General features: G+C 43.8%; 2 protein-coding genes across 3 annotated transcripts; one reads left to right on the top strand and one right to left on the bottom strand.

The window, feature by feature from the left end:
- Window positions 1-638: 638 nt before the first annotated feature.
- On the top strand, window positions 639-7,734 carry lrrc59 (leucine rich repeat containing 59). Its single transcript, XM_020495537.2, has 8 exons — window positions 639-1,817; window positions 2,103-2,213; window positions 2,488-2,547; window positions 3,665-3,823; window positions 5,159-5,263; window positions 5,552-5,624; window positions 6,571-6,765; window positions 6,864-7,734. The coding sequence occupies exons 1-8, from the start codon at window positions 1,695-1,697 to the stop codon at window positions 7,202-7,204; spliced, it is 1,167 nt and encodes a 388-aa protein (XP_020351126.1). The 5' UTR covers window positions 639-1,694; the 3' UTR covers window positions 7,205-7,734.
- An 85-nt stretch (window positions 7,735-7,819) lies between these two features.
- nat9 (N-acetyltransferase 9) lies at window positions 7,820-10,916 on the bottom strand. 2 transcript variants are annotated; one of them, XM_020495539.2, is made up of 7 exons: window positions 10,825-10,916; window positions 10,373-10,465; window positions 9,950-10,059; window positions 9,590-9,730; window positions 9,372-9,431; window positions 9,142-9,236; window positions 7,820-8,850 (listed from the first exon to the last, which is right to left on the bottom strand). In XM_020495539.2, the coding sequence occupies exons 2-7, from the start codon at window positions 10,447-10,449 to the stop codon at window positions 8,689-8,691; spliced, it is 645 nt and encodes a 214-aa protein (XP_020351128.1). In that variant the 5' UTR covers window positions 10,450-10,465; window positions 10,825-10,916; the 3' UTR covers window positions 7,820-8,688. The 2 variants fall into 2 exon arrangements, with proteins under 2 accessions (XP_020351128.1, XP_020351127.1); XM_020495538.2 differs by having other exon boundaries at window positions 10,660-10,830.
- Between the last annotated feature and the right edge of the window lie 5,426 nt (window positions 10,917-16,342).

Here is a 16,342-nt window from a genome sequence, read left to right as displayed (position 1 = left end):
TAGAGGAACAGCGACGATATGAAGGTACACGGCTAGCATGGAAGCCCGAGAGGCAGCCCCAATCATTTTTTGGGGGGGAGCACACGAGGAGATTGCATGAGTCAGGTCGGAGACCTGCGCCTACTCCTCGTGCTTACTGTGGGGAGTGTGTTACTGGTCAGGCACCGTGTTGTGCGGTAGAGCGCACAGCGTCTCCAGTGCGCTATTCTAGCCCGGTGTGCTCTAATCCAGCTCCTCGCATTGGCCGGGCTAGAATGGGCATCCAGCCAGGAAGGAGGGTGCCTGCTCAGCGCTCCTGGTCTCCAGTATACCTCTTTGAACAAGGATATCCTGTGCCTGCTCTGCGTACTGTGTCTCCGGTGAGTCTGCACAGCCCAGTGCGTCCTGTGCCAGCAAAAATAAACATCCAGCCAGGACGGGTTGTGTCAGCTCTACACTCCCGACCTCCAGTGCGCCTCCACAGTCCAGTACGTCCTGTGCCTGCTCCCCGCACTCGCCCTGAGGTGTGTGTCACCAGCCCAGTACCACCAGTGCCGACACCACGCACCAGGCCTCCAGTGCGCCTCCAGGGTCCAGTACGCCCTGTTCCTGCTCCTCGCATTCGCCCTGAGGTGCATGTCCCCAGCCCGGTACCACCAGTGCCGGCACCACGCACCAGGCCTACAGTGCGCCTCGGCAGTCCAGAGCGTCCGGCGACAGTACCCAATCCAGAGTGTCCGGCGACAGTAGCCAGTCCAGAGCGTCTGGCGACAGTCCCCATTCCAGAGCGTCCGGCGACAGTACCCAGTCCAGAGCTTCCGGCGACAGTTCACAGACCGGAACCTTCATTAACGGGCCACAGTCCAGAGCCTCCAACAACGGGCCACAGTCCGGGGTCTCCAACGACGGTCTCCAGCGACGGTCCCCCGTCCGGGGTCTCCAGCGACAGGTCCCAGTCCGGGGTCTCCAGCGACGGTCCCCAGCGACGGTCCCCAATACGCCTGAATACGTCAGATCTGTTCAGGTGGGAGTCTCCACCCATCCATGGAATGGCAAATGGAATGTTTTTGATATCATTCCACTAATTGCCACTCCAGCCTTTACCACAAGCCCGTCCTCCCCAATTAAAGTGCCCGAACCTCCTGTGCTGTATATGCTTCTGTGTATGGTGTGTTTTAATTGATTCTTTGGAACCCAAGACGCCCTGGAAAACAGTGGCAATTGTTACTGAGTGGACTATCCTGGCTAAATAAATACAAATTAAGAAAATATCAGTGTACCCTGCCTGTTCCCTGGAGGCCAAAGATGTTAATGTTGATTAAGGCAGCCCGCTGCACCTCTCTGATTCAGAGGGATTGGGTTAAATGCGGAAGACACATTTCAGTTAAAGCCATTCAGTTGTACAACGGACAAGGTATCTCCCTTTCAAGCACTATAGAAAAAGTACTTATGTTACCCAACTTTGTTCCTGGTTATAATAAACTGTGTGCTTTTCATGTCATTTTTCAACTAAATAATTGTATTGTAGACTATGCTAAACATAAAAACAATTTAAAAATCCTGTGTGTGTTCGTGTGAGAGACTTGCCAGTTGCTCCTCCAAAGCTGTAGGTGGCGATAATGCTCTGAAATGTCGCGTCATTGCCCCACCGCCAACTGGACTGCGAGTTCAATCAATGACGTGGAATTTTCATTGTAACAACTAACGCCACACAAATGATATTTGTCAGCGATTTAATCGCACTGTACGAATATTTTGTAGAGATTCGTGTAGTATTTATTAGTAGGAATAGAAGGTCTGAGACGCTTGAAGACGGTTGTGATATCGCAGTGAAACATGTGAGTACTTTGACTAACGTTACCAAGAAAAGGTTACTTTGCTGTGGTGTCACTGTAGCGACCAACAAAAGAAAGTCCATTTGCAGCTAACTAACGTTAATCAGTTTAGCTAAGAAGTGATTACAACGACAGTAAAATAATAACATTGCAACAACGTAGTTTACGTTAAATAGCTTGTTGGCTAGGTGGGCTACAGCAGCTAGCAAACCATAATCACCATGTCAGTTAGCTAGTCTATTAGCTATGAAAGTTTCTGTTTACAACATCGTGTGTATTCTCCCCCAGTCAAAACTCAGGATGAGTAAAAACAAGGTGTTGAATCTGAAGGACAAAATCGATGGCAACGAGATGGATCTGAGTCTCTGTAACCTCACTGAAGTTCCTGTTAAAGAACTAGTAGGCCCACAACGACACACACATTACCTTTATAAAGCCATATATTGTAGGCAACAGTGGAAGCTGGTGGAATGAGCTACAGGAGGACAGGCTCATTATAATGGCTGGAATATGACAAATGGAATGGAGTCAAACGTGTGGTTTCCATGTGTTTGATACCGTTCCATTTATTCCATTCCATCCATTACAATGAGCCTGTCCTCCTTTAGCTCCTCCCACAAGGCGCAACTAGTATGGAATAGTCATGTTGTCATACACTTGTGTGTGTTTTCAGGCTGCCTTCCCTAAAGTCACAGTCCTGGACCTGTCCTGCAACAATATCACCTCCCTGCCTGTGAGTAACCTTGAGTTAACCTAGTCCCAAAGGTGGTGATTCTTTCCATTGTGTACAGCATAGCCACACACATTTACATAGAAAAAACAATGTATGCGAGAAAGGGCAGTGGAAACCCCTTAATGCCCAAATATTTATATAATAACCATCATATAGAAGCAAACTTGAAGTCACGTGATGACATTTGTGTGGTCCTCCCAGTACGAAGCATGCAGTTTATTAGGCTTCAGATAAATTTGTGATGATCAACTTCACAGGATGGTGAAAGTGCACGGTGATGAGTTTGTTGCTCCTTTCCAATAAATATTGAGAGTCTTATTCTGGTGACATGATCGATCTATCTTTGGCAGCCGTTTGACAAGTAAAAATAATCTCTTATCCATTATAATCTCATTTTGTAGGCTAGCCTACCAGCACTGTATCTGCGAGCTGTGGGCTATGCACACTTTCCAAGACCAGAGTGGGCACATTTGCTATTTAACGCAACAGTTTGTGACAAAATTATCGGTAGAGTTGGAAATACATAGAACTTTTTATTTGGTACATGAAAATGTAAGCGATTTAAAGTACCTTTTATGTGCACTACGTCATCACACACTGCTTTTTATCCGCAACAAGTCAGTTTGGTGGTAACACACCACTGGTGGGAAAATGTGCATATTTACTTTATGCAGATTTTAGAATATTTGCATGAAAATCTGTCGCCAATTGGATGGAAACTGCAGTCTGATTTATTAGGCAAGAATGAACCCAGCTCCAAAGCCAAATGCTTGTCACCACAGCCTTCAGTTCAGTCAGTTGTATTAGTGCTGGGCTGGAACTAAAGCCTGCTCACCCTGTTGCTCCCGCCTGAAGACAACTGGCTAATGTCACTGACTAATGTATAGTAGCCAACCCAGCTGGATGGTCAAGGAGTTGTACTATAATGAATTAAAGGAGGAGAGATGTGGGTAGAGCAGGAGAGAAGACATGTAGGGGGTAGCAGAAGTAGTGTACAGTACCTTGAGTGTTGAACTTGTGCAGACATTCCACTGTCTCCTGTCAGTGGATCATTGCAATAGGAGTGGAGAAATTATTATTACACTGTACATAACAGTATGTGTGTGTGTGTCTCCAGCTGGAGTTCTGCAGCCTGAGTCACTTGGTCAAGGTGGACCTTAGTAAGAACCTCATGACCGTTCTACCTGATGATCTGGGTCGCCTTGGCAACCTGCAACACCTGGACCTGTACAACAACAAGCTGACCATTCTGCCTGTCAGCTTCTCCCAGCTCAAGGTGGGTAACAAACACAAACTAGGGCTGGGAATTGCCAGAGACCTCACAATACTAAACCGTAATCGGGGCGGCAGGGTAGCCTAGTGGTTAGAGCGTTGGACTAGTAACCGGAAGGTTGTGAGTTCAAACCCCCGAGCTGACAAGGTACAAATCTGTCGTTCTGCCCCTGAACAGGCAGTTAACCCACTGTTCCCAGGCCGTCATTGAAAATAAGAATGTGTTCTTAACTGACTTGCCTGGTTAAATAAAGGTAAAATAAAAAATAAAAAAATTAAATTAAAAAAAAATCACTGAACATAACATTTTTAATGGGGAAGCATGTTTCACCATTGTAACCCATGTTACAGAAAGACACAGATAATGAAACATATCTGCACCAAGCTCTTCTAGAGTAATAGTTATAGCAGGCAAACTACAGCACAATATGATGCAATTCTGCTGGAAATAAGTTGGACTAAGAACTAGAGAGAATGTATTCAAAGCAATCACCAGTTCCAACTAAGTGGGCATAATTTGTGTAATTTGGGCAAAATTAGTTGGTGATGAATTACATTTTTAAATAAGAGGAAAAATAGACCTTGACACACTCAGCGTACAGACAGCCCAGAGAACCTGCTTATGCAACCATTTGATTGTGGTAACATCTCAAGCCAGAGGGGCATAGTGTTCCCATGCTCCAACAAGCTTCAAATGTTTTATTTTACCTTTATTTAACTAGGCAAGTCAGTTAAGAACAAATTCTTATTTTCAATGACAGCCTAGGAACATTGGGTTAAGATTTGTACCTTGTCAGCTCGGGGGTTTGAACTTGCAACCGTTTGGTTCCTAGCCCAATGCTTTAACCACTAGGCTACCCTGCTGCGCCGAAAAACATTCACCCCGTGTCCCTAAAGTCCCTCTATTCTCCTGGCATTTTCAACACTATTATTCATTAACAACATCATCATTAGTATAGTAATCTGCTTAATTCTATAATATATAGTCATATTTACTGATACTTAACTTTTTGGCAGAACATTAGTAAAGCCCTGGGAATAAACTTTGAATCCGACCATCAACAGTAGGAAAGGCTAACTGTAATCAACCAATTATAACGTTTTACAACAATCAGAAATTTCTATTGTTAGTTCATTACAAACAGGTTTAAAAACAATGAGTCATACTTTCATGTCCAAGACTATACAGTCAACTCCACAATAAGGATAAGCCAGCTATCTTTGAACTCTGTAAACTTAGTAAACTCCAACATGACCACAGTGGCATATGGACAGAGGTTGAAGACAGAAAACAATTCACACAATCTCAGGCTTATTTTTTGTTGTTGTGTGTGTGTAGAACCTGAAGTGGCTGGATCTAAAGGACAACCCTCTGGAAATCAACCTGGCGAAAGCTGCAGGAGACTGTCTGGATGAGAAACAGTGTAAACAATGTGCTGCCAGGGTAAGACTGGGAGGGAGGCGGTGGGGAGGGAGGCAGAGAGAAGTAGAGGAGATTCCACAACTCTTGGAGGACAATGGAAGTTGATAATAAAGCTTATTCATTGTTAAAAGAAGCAGAGGGAGGTAGGGAGGAAAAGATGGACTGAGGGAGAGAGAGGTAGGAAGGGAAGTAGAGATGAAGAAATATGAGAAATTAAGGGAGAATGGGGAGGAAGGAAATGTTGGGACAGACTAGGGTTATTTGGTTCCAGCATGGTGCAATATAATTTAGACTACAATGTGATTGTAGGTTCTCCAGCACATGAGGATCCTTCAGGACGAGGTGGACAAAGAGAGGGAGCGGCGCTTCCTAAAGGACAAAGGTGGGTATTACAATGCAGGTGCCAGTGGTCAGTCAACCTAGGTCTGTGTCTAGAATGACACCCAATTCCTTATGTTGTGCAGTACTTATGACCAAAGCATAGTGCACTACTTTTGACCAGAGCCCTATGTAGGGAATAGGCTGCCATTTCCTGCCCTAGTGGCTATGGGTTCGCTTGTTATTTCATAGTGTTTTAACATTGTTAGCGCAGAGCAGCTGATATTACTGACTATAGCTTTCCATGCTTATAGTGTGGAATTTGATTAAATTCAAAAAACATTATTATTCCTCACTGGGTAATCATTGAATGAGACAAAAAACGTTTACGGAAGCCGCGGGGCAGGAACACCTGCTCTTTCCATGACATGGACTGACCAGGTGAAAGCGATCTCTTATTGATATCACCTGTTAAATCCACTTCAGTGTAGATGAAGGGGAAGAGACGGGTTAAAGAAGGATTTTTAAGCCTTGAGAGAATTGAGACATATTGTGTGTGTGCCATTCAGAGGGTGAATGGGCAAGACAAAATATTTAAGTGCCTTTGAACGGGGTATGGTAGTAGGTGCCAGTCGCACCAGTTTGAGTGTGTCAAGAACTGCAACGCTGCTGGGTTTTTCATACTCAATAGTTTCTCGTGTATATCAAGAATGGTTCACCTCTCAAAGGACATCCAGTCAACTTGACACAAGCATTGGAGTCCACATGGGCCAGCATCCCTGACCTCAAGAGTCCATGCCTCGACGAATTGAGGCTGTTCTACGGGGAAAAGGGGGTGCAACTCAATATTAGGAAGGTGTTCCTAATGTTTTGTACACTCAGTACATTGAACATGATAGAAAGTGAACATCAAAGCTTAAGAGTTTCAATCTTGTTACAGTTTGGGTTCGGGATATAAACTGATTGGCACATTTGTAACTTAATCTGTTTTCTTTCGTCCATCCCTCCAGAACTGGAGAAGAAGAAAGAGATGAAGCAGAGAGAGAGGGAGGCGAAAGAGAAGGAGGCGCGTAAACGAGACAAGGCAGAGGAGAAGGAGAGGAAGAGGAAGGAGTACAACGCTCACATGGCTGCTTTGGCCATCCAGGAACAGAAGAATAAGAGAAAAGAGGAGAAGAAAAAGAGGAATGGACAGATAGCAGCAGGTATGCAATGGGCGTGTTCCAGGTTGTCCTTAATGTAGTCGTGCAGCTCACATGTTGACTACACAGCACACGTCACTTACTCCCATCTCTCTTTCCAGATAAGAAAGCAGCTGAATCCGCCCCCAAAGCCCAAAGACGCTCTCTTATTGGCTTGCTGTTCAAGCTCCTCCTGCTGGGATTTGCTGGCGTCGTGGGGGTGTGTCAACTAACGGGGCTAAAGGAGGAGGCAGTCTGTGTGCCAATCAATGTTGCTGTGGATGACGGCCTCTCCTGGGTCCGGGAACAGGAAGTAGATGTAAGAGTCAGAAAGCTGGTGGAGGAAGTGGATATCAGAGCCAGAGAGCTGCTGCAGAAACTGTCCTCTCTGGTGCCACAACTCCTGGAGCCGCTCGGAGTCGTACCCACGGCAACGGAACCCGTGGAAACGGTAGAAAACTGAGGATGAACTGACGAGAATGAAAAATGGACGATCAGCTTAAATTCCTATGGAATTGTCCTGTCGTTGCTCCTGGTTTCCCCTCTTTGTATGCGCTCTGTTTTTAACAAGTGGCTGTCTGCATCAAAATTCACTTACACCCTAGTTCCCTACAGTATGTGACTCTAGTCCAAAATAGTGCACTATTAAAAAGGAATAGGGTGTGATTGGAGACTTGCCCTGTGACACATGCATACTCCCAAGTCAACTCCCAGCCACTGTAGATCTGGATAGGTGTACTGGCATTCAATATGATGGAAATTCACTTGCCTAATAGAGGGCAAGATGAAGCAACTATATACTAATACCTGTCCTATTCCTTTCAAGTCTACACTGGTGCACAGGGTGTAAAAGGTGGGGGTTGATTTGGGATTGGGCAATAGTGACAGGCCCCGCCTGTGCATCTTAGATCTGGGGTAAATTGGCTACACTCTTTTGTAATGCATCATATCTGCTCAAGGACTGTCAACATTAATAAATGGCTATAAGCTTTAGAATGGTCTTTGTTTAGAGACGTGTACATGAGAATGGAGCATCATGGCATGTCTCAGTTGATTGAATCAATGGAAAACCCATAAATATAATTGGGGGAAAAACCTCTTACCACTCTGGCAATTTTAATATCTACATAGTACATTTGTAGAGTTACAAAACACTGACAAACAACCTTGGACGGCAAATATACGTTTCTGTAAAAATAAAAGACGTAAGACACTTGACACGATTGGAATAGGTAGATGACTACTGACTACAAGCTCTACAATACATTATCATCCAAGCAAAATACAAATAACTTTGTCCCATTATATGGGTGAAAACTGTACTTCTATGAACAGTGTTTCTGACAGGGCGTATCACCATCAGAAAATCTACTGTGCTCTGTGGAGTCTAGATAGCAAGCGTGAATAGAGTTCAGGGAGTCGTTTTTAGACCCACCGAGTAGCCATTAACTATTATTATGGTTATTAAATTTGAGGCCTGGAGTTTTCCCCGGCCATGTATAAACAACACAAAGTTCCGTTCAACGGTAGCCTATAGCAGCCACAGGCCATGGGGTCCTTCGCCCAATTAAACTCTCCATTCCAGGTATTCGACTGTACCCAGAATGCCTTTGTCTGACAGGAGGAAGTTGCCCCTAAGCGCTGATCTAGGGTCAGTCTTACATTCCCTCCCTAATGGTTAAGATTGGGGGAGGGGGTGCTGATCCTAGATCTGTGCCTAAGCGCATCTTCTACCAAAGCCAAATTCTGTTTCTTCTCCTCGAAGTGTGCACCTGTACACTGCCCCTTCCCCCTATGGATTTAAAAGGAATGTACAGATGTAAGAAATGTGTTAAAGTCCCTCTAGTCTAACCCATGATTACACCCATCCAATGCTTTCTAAATGAGGGGGGAGTGAATGAACGCACACTTCGGGAAGGAGGGTAGCGAATCTGTAGCAGCAGTGGTTCACAGGGTGGCGTGTGACGACGTCACTTCCTGCCGGCTGTCCCGGTCCTTCCTGTACTCTCTCTCCTGCATGAAGGCCATGTCCCCCAGAAGCCGGGTCCGCACCGCCTGGTCCACCGTCATGCCCAGGGTGACCTCCCGGAACACCTCGCTCACTGACAGCTGCAGGGGGCAGAAGTCAAGGGCTAGGGTGAATATACAGCTACAAGAGTATCATACTTTGGAAAAGACCTAGAGAAATGAGGTACTCTGACTGCATATACAATAAATACACTTGAACAATTTCAGTGTTTTCAACGTAGCCTTTGAGTTGGGGAAACTGAACTGATATACAGAGCTATAATAATCCCTCTTTAAATAACTAAAGTAAGGATGGCCAACATATTGCAGTTGTTTATAAAGGTTTCCCCTAGTAGGGGATGTGATTAACACCACATATAAAACCCTGCTTACCTCGTGGAAGTGGAACCTTTTGAACATGGCAATGCTGACTTTGTTGTCCAGACCGATCTTTGCCTCAAACTTCCGGATCCCAAGTTTGGTCACCCCTGACAACGGAACACAGCACAGCTGTTACTATGGCAGCAAAATCACAATGTTCCAAAACCCTGATTCTAAATTCCAAACGTTTCAAATCTCAATATTAATCTAAATTTATGTCATAGTGAAATATCTGTACGTACCATAGCAGATCATCATCCGTGTGACCTCTTTTCCCAGGCCTTTGCCTCTGTAACTGGGCTCTACACAGGACATGCAAAAGCTGTGTGACTGATACAAAACCAGGAGTATGTGACCAATTATATTAATTGACAAACTGAGTACAAACAAGGAACGAGTGAAATTGTGCACCCTTGTTGTAGCATGTTTATTACACATTTATTATAGGTGTGTGTGTGACCTGCGATCATGATCTCCAGCTCAGCGAGGGAGGAGTCACTGGGGTCCGTCAGGAAGATGTTGACATCTCCCACCATGCACTGCTCTTCCTGTACGGCAGGGTCCGCCCACCGTTGTTTATCCAGGATGATGAAGGTGCACTCTGAAAAACAGAGTTTGGGAATCAAAACAAGAAACTAAAAAATGTATTTTAAAATCCCCTTTACTGGGTCAAGACCCTACATTACATGAAACATTCATGAGAGAGAGCGAGCAAGACAGAGTGACTACAATAAGGGCGTTAAAGTGTAGAGACCATCCAAAAGAGCGCCTTAAAATACCACAGCTTGTGTGTGTGTGAGAGTATATGACGAAGGCTCACTGTCATCATCCTCCCTCCAGCTCCTCTGCATGTCATACTCCTGCTCTAGAGTCAGCGGTTCAGATGCAGTCAGCTGCTGCAGCTCAGGACAGCCCATCCACTGGTGGTACCTGTCATGGAGAGGTAGATAAGATACATGCACAGGTCACGGGTGCAGAAAGGGTAGTAGCTGCAACCACACAGACGGGAAAACAGGTAGATAAAAGGTAAATGGTGAAAAACAGATGCAGTTAAATAATGTATAAGTGCAAGCCAATACAATAAACTACTGCTAGTTATTACATTCTGCAACAACAGAACGTAATCTTTGTATAGGATGCAACAAAACAAACACAATGAATACGTAATTTCACGACTAGAATAAGCAATTACAGCGGGACAATCAATGACAGTGAATTGAACAAATTACAGGTTTTTTCTTACCTGGGTACATGATCTGCGTTGTAAGGCACCAGTACGACGCTTTTCCCCTCCAGTAAGGTATCTTCGTTTATTCTCATGATGAGTGTTACCTGACTGACACGACAGGCGACACAAACATAAGCTAACGTTAGTTATCTAGCTAACTATCCGTCTGCTATGGATAATTGTATGTTATTTGCTGACAAAGCATTTATTTGGATTTTCTGTCGTTGGAACAGCTAGCTAGAGACAACTTCACAAGCTAGCTATTCATTCATGTCAGCAAAACTAGGCAGCTAGCTACTTACTAGCTAACTAGACGTAATCTCATTGGCATTTGTTAGATATGCTGTTGATGAGATCTTTCATGAGAGACTTTCCATAACGAAATCTGTGCCATGTTGTCATGTTTTAGTAGCTAACGTTACAGTTGTCAGTTTTCTAGCTAGCTAGCTAACTAACTGGCTACTTACCTCTGAAAAAATAGCTACTTCCTTATTCTTCTTCTATTATATCATGGCGGTCCGCGAACATACGTTTAAGGTGCATGCCGCCACCTACTGTTCTGGAGTGTGCGATCAATCATGGCTGCAGTCCAAACTCCAGGGCTGCATTACAAACACTTAAAAGACACACCCTATCCCCTCAGCCCTCAAATTAAGTGGACACGTCTGATTTGAGGGTTTAGGGCCGAGGGCTGTCGACTACCTTATGCCCTTTGGGGAATCCCCACGGGCCATATTTGGAGGCAAATGTTTGAGGTTTTTAATATGAGAACTGATGATCAATGGGGACCACTGTTGTAGGTAAATCGACCCTGCTTACTAGAAGTTTAGATAGCTGGCCAGTAGACTAACACGCAATGTTAAAAAAATGTTTTATTGCTGACATGGGCTAGTTGAGTGACTGTCGATACATTGTCGATACATTTCAAAATTACACATTGCATATTCTATTACTCTAACTCTCAACAGTAAGTTGAGACCCTGACTGAGTAACTAAAAAATAAATAAATTGGTCCCAGGCCTTCATAAGGGCGCCCTGCAGCCGCAAATGTATTACAAATAATAGACAGAAATACCTTATTTAAGTAAGTAAATATCCTTTGCTGTGAGACTCAAAATTGAGCTCAGGTGCATGCTGTTTCCATTGATCATCCTTGAAGTCCACCTGTAGTAAATTATATTGATTGGACATGATTTGGAAAGGCACATACCTGTCAACTGTCCTGCTAAACCAAGCCATGAAGTTGAAGGAATTGTCGTAGAGCTCCGAGACAGGATTGTGTCGAGGCACAGATCTGGGGAAGGTCCCCAAGAACACAGCGGCCTCCATCATTCTTAAATGGAAGAAGTTTGGAACCACCAAGATTCTTCAAGAGCTGGCCGCCTGGCCAAACTGAGCAATCAGAGTAGAAGGGCCTTGGTCAGGGCGGTGACCAAGAACCCGATGGTCAGTCTGACAGAGCTCCAGAGTTCCTCTGTGGACATGGGAGAACCTTCCAGAAGGACAACCATCTTTGCAGCACTCCACCAATCAGGCCTTTACACTAGAGTGGCCAGATGGAAGCAGAGAATTAGGCCTACACATTATACCTTGCCATGCACTGCATTCTTCTGCTTCAACTCCATCATAGTCCTTCTCTGCATGCATCTCCAACACATTTGTAGTTTAAATTATGCTATTACTGGCCTATTTGTAGCCTGTTTTCAAATATTAGATTTTGCATTGGCATTGGACGTGGGAACAAGAAGAACACTTTTTCTCCATTTGGATTTGTTTACACTTCAAGGATATCCATACACAATGCGTCTTCAACTACCTCTGGAGGTGGTCAGCAAGATCTAATCACAATCAGATCACAATATGTCTTTTGATTGTCTACACCTGTCGAGAAATGTGTACACAATCAGAATGTGGCCAACATCAGTACAATGGACGCATGTTAGAACCAGGTATAAATGGGTCTAGGTAGTATGCAATCAAATATTTATTTAAAAAATATATCTTTTTCTTTCACTTTAGAAATGTGAAGTAGGTAGTCTAATTTAATAACTGTTTTGGCCGCTCTCCACCCTCTTCATTGGCATTCAAGGTACTAGAAGCTGATTAGCATATTTATGATTTCAGCCAAACATATTAGCATATGTGGATTCGACAATTGATAAAAAAAATATATAAAATGTAATTATCGATATAAACAAATTACATTTTTATATCAAACCGTTTTTGATATAGATAATTCCAAATATTGATATCAATAATGACATTTTATATATAAAATTACAATTATTGATACATTTGAATTGTCAAAATCAAAAATGAGTTTCTCCATTGAATCCTAATAAAAAAAATGTGCATCAACAATTATTTATATATATATATATACAGTGGGGAGAAAAAGTATTTGATACACTGTCGATTTTGCAGGTTTTCCTACTTAAAAAGCATGTAGAGGTCTGTCATTTTTATCATAGGTACACTTCAACTCTGAGAGACAGAATCTAAAACAAAAATCCAGAAAATCACATTGTATGATTTTTAAGTAATTAATTTGCATTTTATTGCATGACATAAGTATTTGATACATCAGAAAAGCAGAACTTAATATTTGGTACAGAAACCTTTGTTTGCAATTACAGAGATCATACGTTTCCTGTAGTTCTTGACCAGGTTTGCACACACTGCAGCAGGGATTTTGGCCCACTCCTCCATACAGACCTTCTCCAGATCCTTCAGGTTATGGGGTTGTCGCTGGGAAATACGGACTTTCAGCTCCCTCCAAAGATTTTCTATTGGGTTCAGGTCTGGAGACTGGCTAGGCCACTCCAGGACCTTGAGATGCTTCTTACGGAGCCACTCCTTAGTTGCCCTGGCTGTGTGTTTCGGGTTGTTGTCATGCTGGAAGACCCAGCCACGACCCATCTTCAATGCTCTTACTGAGGGAAGGAGGTTGTTGGCCAAGATCTCGCGATACATGGCCCCATCCATCCTCCCCTCAATACGGTGCAGTCATCCTGTCCCCTTTGCAGAAAAGCATCCCCAAAGAATGTTTCCACCTCCATGCTTCACGGTTGAGATGGTGTTCTTGGGGTTGTACTCATCCTTCTTCTTCCTACAAACACGGCGAGTGGAGTTTGTCTCATCAGACCACATGACCTTCTCCCATTCCTCCTCTGGATCATCCAGATGGTCATTGGCAAACTTCAGACGGGCCTGGACATGCTCCGCCTTCAGCAGGAGGACCTTGCATGCGCTGCAGGATTTTAATCCATAACGGCATAGTGTGTTACTAATGGTTTTCTTTGAGACTGTGGTCCCAGCTCTCTTCAGGTCATTGACCAGGTCCTGCCGTGTAGTTCTGGGCTGATTCCTCACCTTGCTCATGATCATTGATGCCCCATGAGGTGAGATCTTGCATGGAGTCCCAGACCGAGGATGATTGACCGTGATCTTGAACTTCTTCCATTTTCCAATAATTGCGCAAACAGTTGTTGCCTTCTCACCAAGCTGCTTGCCTATTGTCCTGTAGCCCATCCCAGCCTTGTGCAGGTCTACAATTTTATCCCTGATGTCCTTACACAGCTCTCTGGTCTTGGCCATTGTGGAGAGGTTGGAGTCTGTTTGATTGAGTGTGTGGACAGGTGTCTTTTATACAGCTAACGAGTTCAAACAGGTGCAGTTCACAGGTAATGAGTGGAGAACAGGAGGGCTTCTTGAGAAACACTAACAGGTCTGTGAGAGCCTGAATTCTTACTGGTTGGTAGGTGATCAAATACTTACGTCATGCAATAAAATGCAAATTAATTATTTAAAAACCATACAATGTGATTTTCTGGATTTTTGTTTTAGATTCTGTCTATCAGAGTTGAAGTGTACCTATGATAAAAAATTACATATGTTTTAATCTCTATCGGAGCTGAGACAACAACTGGCAGTTGTCTGCAAGGAATAACTAGAGAAGATATCTAAAACAGGTGTGTAGAGAAAACGAAAGATCGTGTTATGGGCAACTGAACTCAGTCACTGATCACTTAAACCTCTATGGGATTGGTGTGTCCCCCGTGGGACAGATGAGCTAACGTAGGCTAATGTGATTAGCATGAGGTTGTAAGTAACAATAATATTTCCCAGGACATAGACATATCTAGTATGGGCAGAAATCTTAAATTCTGCCCTAACTGCACTGTCCAATTTACAGTAGCTATTACAGTGAAAGAATACCATGCTATTGTTTGAGGAGAGTGCACAATTATGAACTTGAAAATGTATTAATAAACCAATTAGGCACATTTGGGCAGTCTTGATACCACATTTTGAACAGATAAATGGTTCATTAGATCAGTCTAAAACTTTGCACATACACTGCTGCAATCTGGTGGCCAAAATATAAATTGCACCTGGGCTGGAATAATACATTACGGCCTTTATCTTGCATTTGAAAGATTATTGTAAAAAATAACATTATTTAACCAGATCTAATGTGTTATTCACCTACACTAATTTCACATTTCCACAAACTTCAAAGTGTTTCCTTTCAAATGGTATCAAGAATATGTATATCCTTGCTTCAGGTACTGAGCTACAGGCAGTTAGATTTGGGTCTGTAATGTTAGGTGAAAATTGAAAAATATTAATTAAGGTCAGTTTAGCCTAGGGCTCATTCAGGGCACAATGTTTTGGAACGTTCAGAAGAAATATGCTTTGTAGAACTAACATGGCTCTCTAACATGTCAAAATAAGATATCAGGTCAGCTCTATTCTTGGAATTTCTATCTGCAGCGTTCACCATTTGGCTACTGATCGTGGCTCTCGTGTTGACAGTAGTGTGTGATGACTTGTCTTTATGTCCACAGAGGAGGTCGTCCAGGGTCTACTAAGTAAATGTGAGTATTTTCTAATTTGATACAGATGGTTCGATTGTAGCCAATGACATGATGTCTAGGGAGCTAGTTTAGCAAAGTCAGCGAGGTTGCCTTCCTGAGACCTGAAGTACTATCGCCCCTGATCAATAAATGCTTTGGTGGTAAGCTACAGGGTCCTGATGCTAGCAATACTAGTTAAGACCTTTAGGAAATAATGTCTGGCGTGTGAAAATCCCAAAATATTTATTTTACTCAGAGTATTACATACACTGCTCAAAAAAATAAAGGGAACACTAAAATAACACATCCTAGATCTGAATGAATGAAATATTATTAAATAGTTTTTTTCTTCACATAGTTGAATGTGCTGACAACAAAATCACACAAAAATTATCAATGGAAATCAAATGTATCAACCCATGGAGGTCTGGATTTGGAGTCACACTCAAAATTAAAGTGGAAAACCACACTACAGGCTGATCCAACTTTGATGTAATGTCCTTAAAATAAGTCAAAATGAGGCTCAGTAGTGTGTGGCCTCCACGTGCCTCTATGACCTCCCTACAATGCCTGGGCATGCTCCTGATGAGGTGGCGGATGGTCTCCTGAGGGATCTCCTCCCAGACCTGGACTAAAGCGAGACATGATGTCCCAGATGTGCTCAATTGGATTCAGGTCTGGGGAACGGGCAGGCCAGTCCATAGCATCAATGCCTCCCTCTTGCAGGAACTGCTGACACAGTCCAGCCACATGAGGTCTAGCATTGTCTTCCATTAGGAGGAACCCAGGGCCAACCGCACCAGCATATGGTCTCACAAGGGGTCTGAGGATCTCATCTCGGTACCGAATGGCAGTCAGGCTACCTCTGGCGAGCACATGGAGGGCTGTGCTGCCCCCCAAAGAAATGCCACCCCACACCATGACTGACCCACCGCCAAACCGGTCATGCTGGAGGATGATGCAGGCAGCAGAACGTTCTCCACGGCGTCTCCAGACTCTGTCACGTCTGTCACATGTGCTCAGTGTGAACCTGCTTTCATCTGTGAAGAGCACAGGGCACCAGTGGCGAATTTGCCAATCTTGGTGTTCTCTGGCAAATGCCAAACGTCCTGCACGTTGTTGGGCT

Source organism: Oncorhynchus kisutch, linkage group LG11, assembly GCF_002021735.2.
Source record: "Oncorhynchus kisutch isolate 150728-3 linkage group LG11, Okis_V2, whole genome shotgun sequence".
In the NCBI taxonomy this organism is placed as follows: domain Eukaryota; kingdom Metazoa; phylum Chordata; class Actinopteri; order Salmoniformes; family Salmonidae; genus Oncorhynchus; species Oncorhynchus kisutch.
The sequence above is the reverse complement of the archived record's forward strand: the minus strand, read 5'-3'. Positions and strand labels throughout refer to the sequence as shown.

Excerpts from the sequence above, each read along its gene's own strand:
- lrrc59 (XM_020495537.2), top strand. The coding sequence starts at position 1,695 with ATGATATTTGTCAGCGATTTAATCGCACTGTACGAATATTTTGTAGAG. Across the intron at positions 1,818-2,102 it reads GTGATATCGCAGTGAAACAT|TCAAAACTCAGGATGAGTAA; the intron begins GTGAGTACTTTG and ends ATTCTCCCCCAG. Across the intron at positions 6,766-6,863 it reads GAATGGACAGATAGCAGCAG|ATAAGAAAGCAGCTGAATCC; the intron begins GTATGCAATGGG and ends CTCTCTTTCCAG.
- nat9 (XM_020495538.2), bottom strand. The coding sequence starts at position 10,688 with ATGCCAATGAGATTACGTCTAGTTAGCTA. Across the intron at positions 10,466-10,659 it reads AGATTACGTCTAGTTAGCTA|TCAGGTAACACTCATCATGA; the intron begins GTAAGTAGCTAG and ends CTGTCGTGTCAG. Across the intron at positions 8,851-9,141 it reads AAAGGTTCCACTTCCACGAG|CTGTCAGTGAGCGAGGTGTT; the intron begins GTAAGCAGGGTT and ends TGCCCCCTGCAG.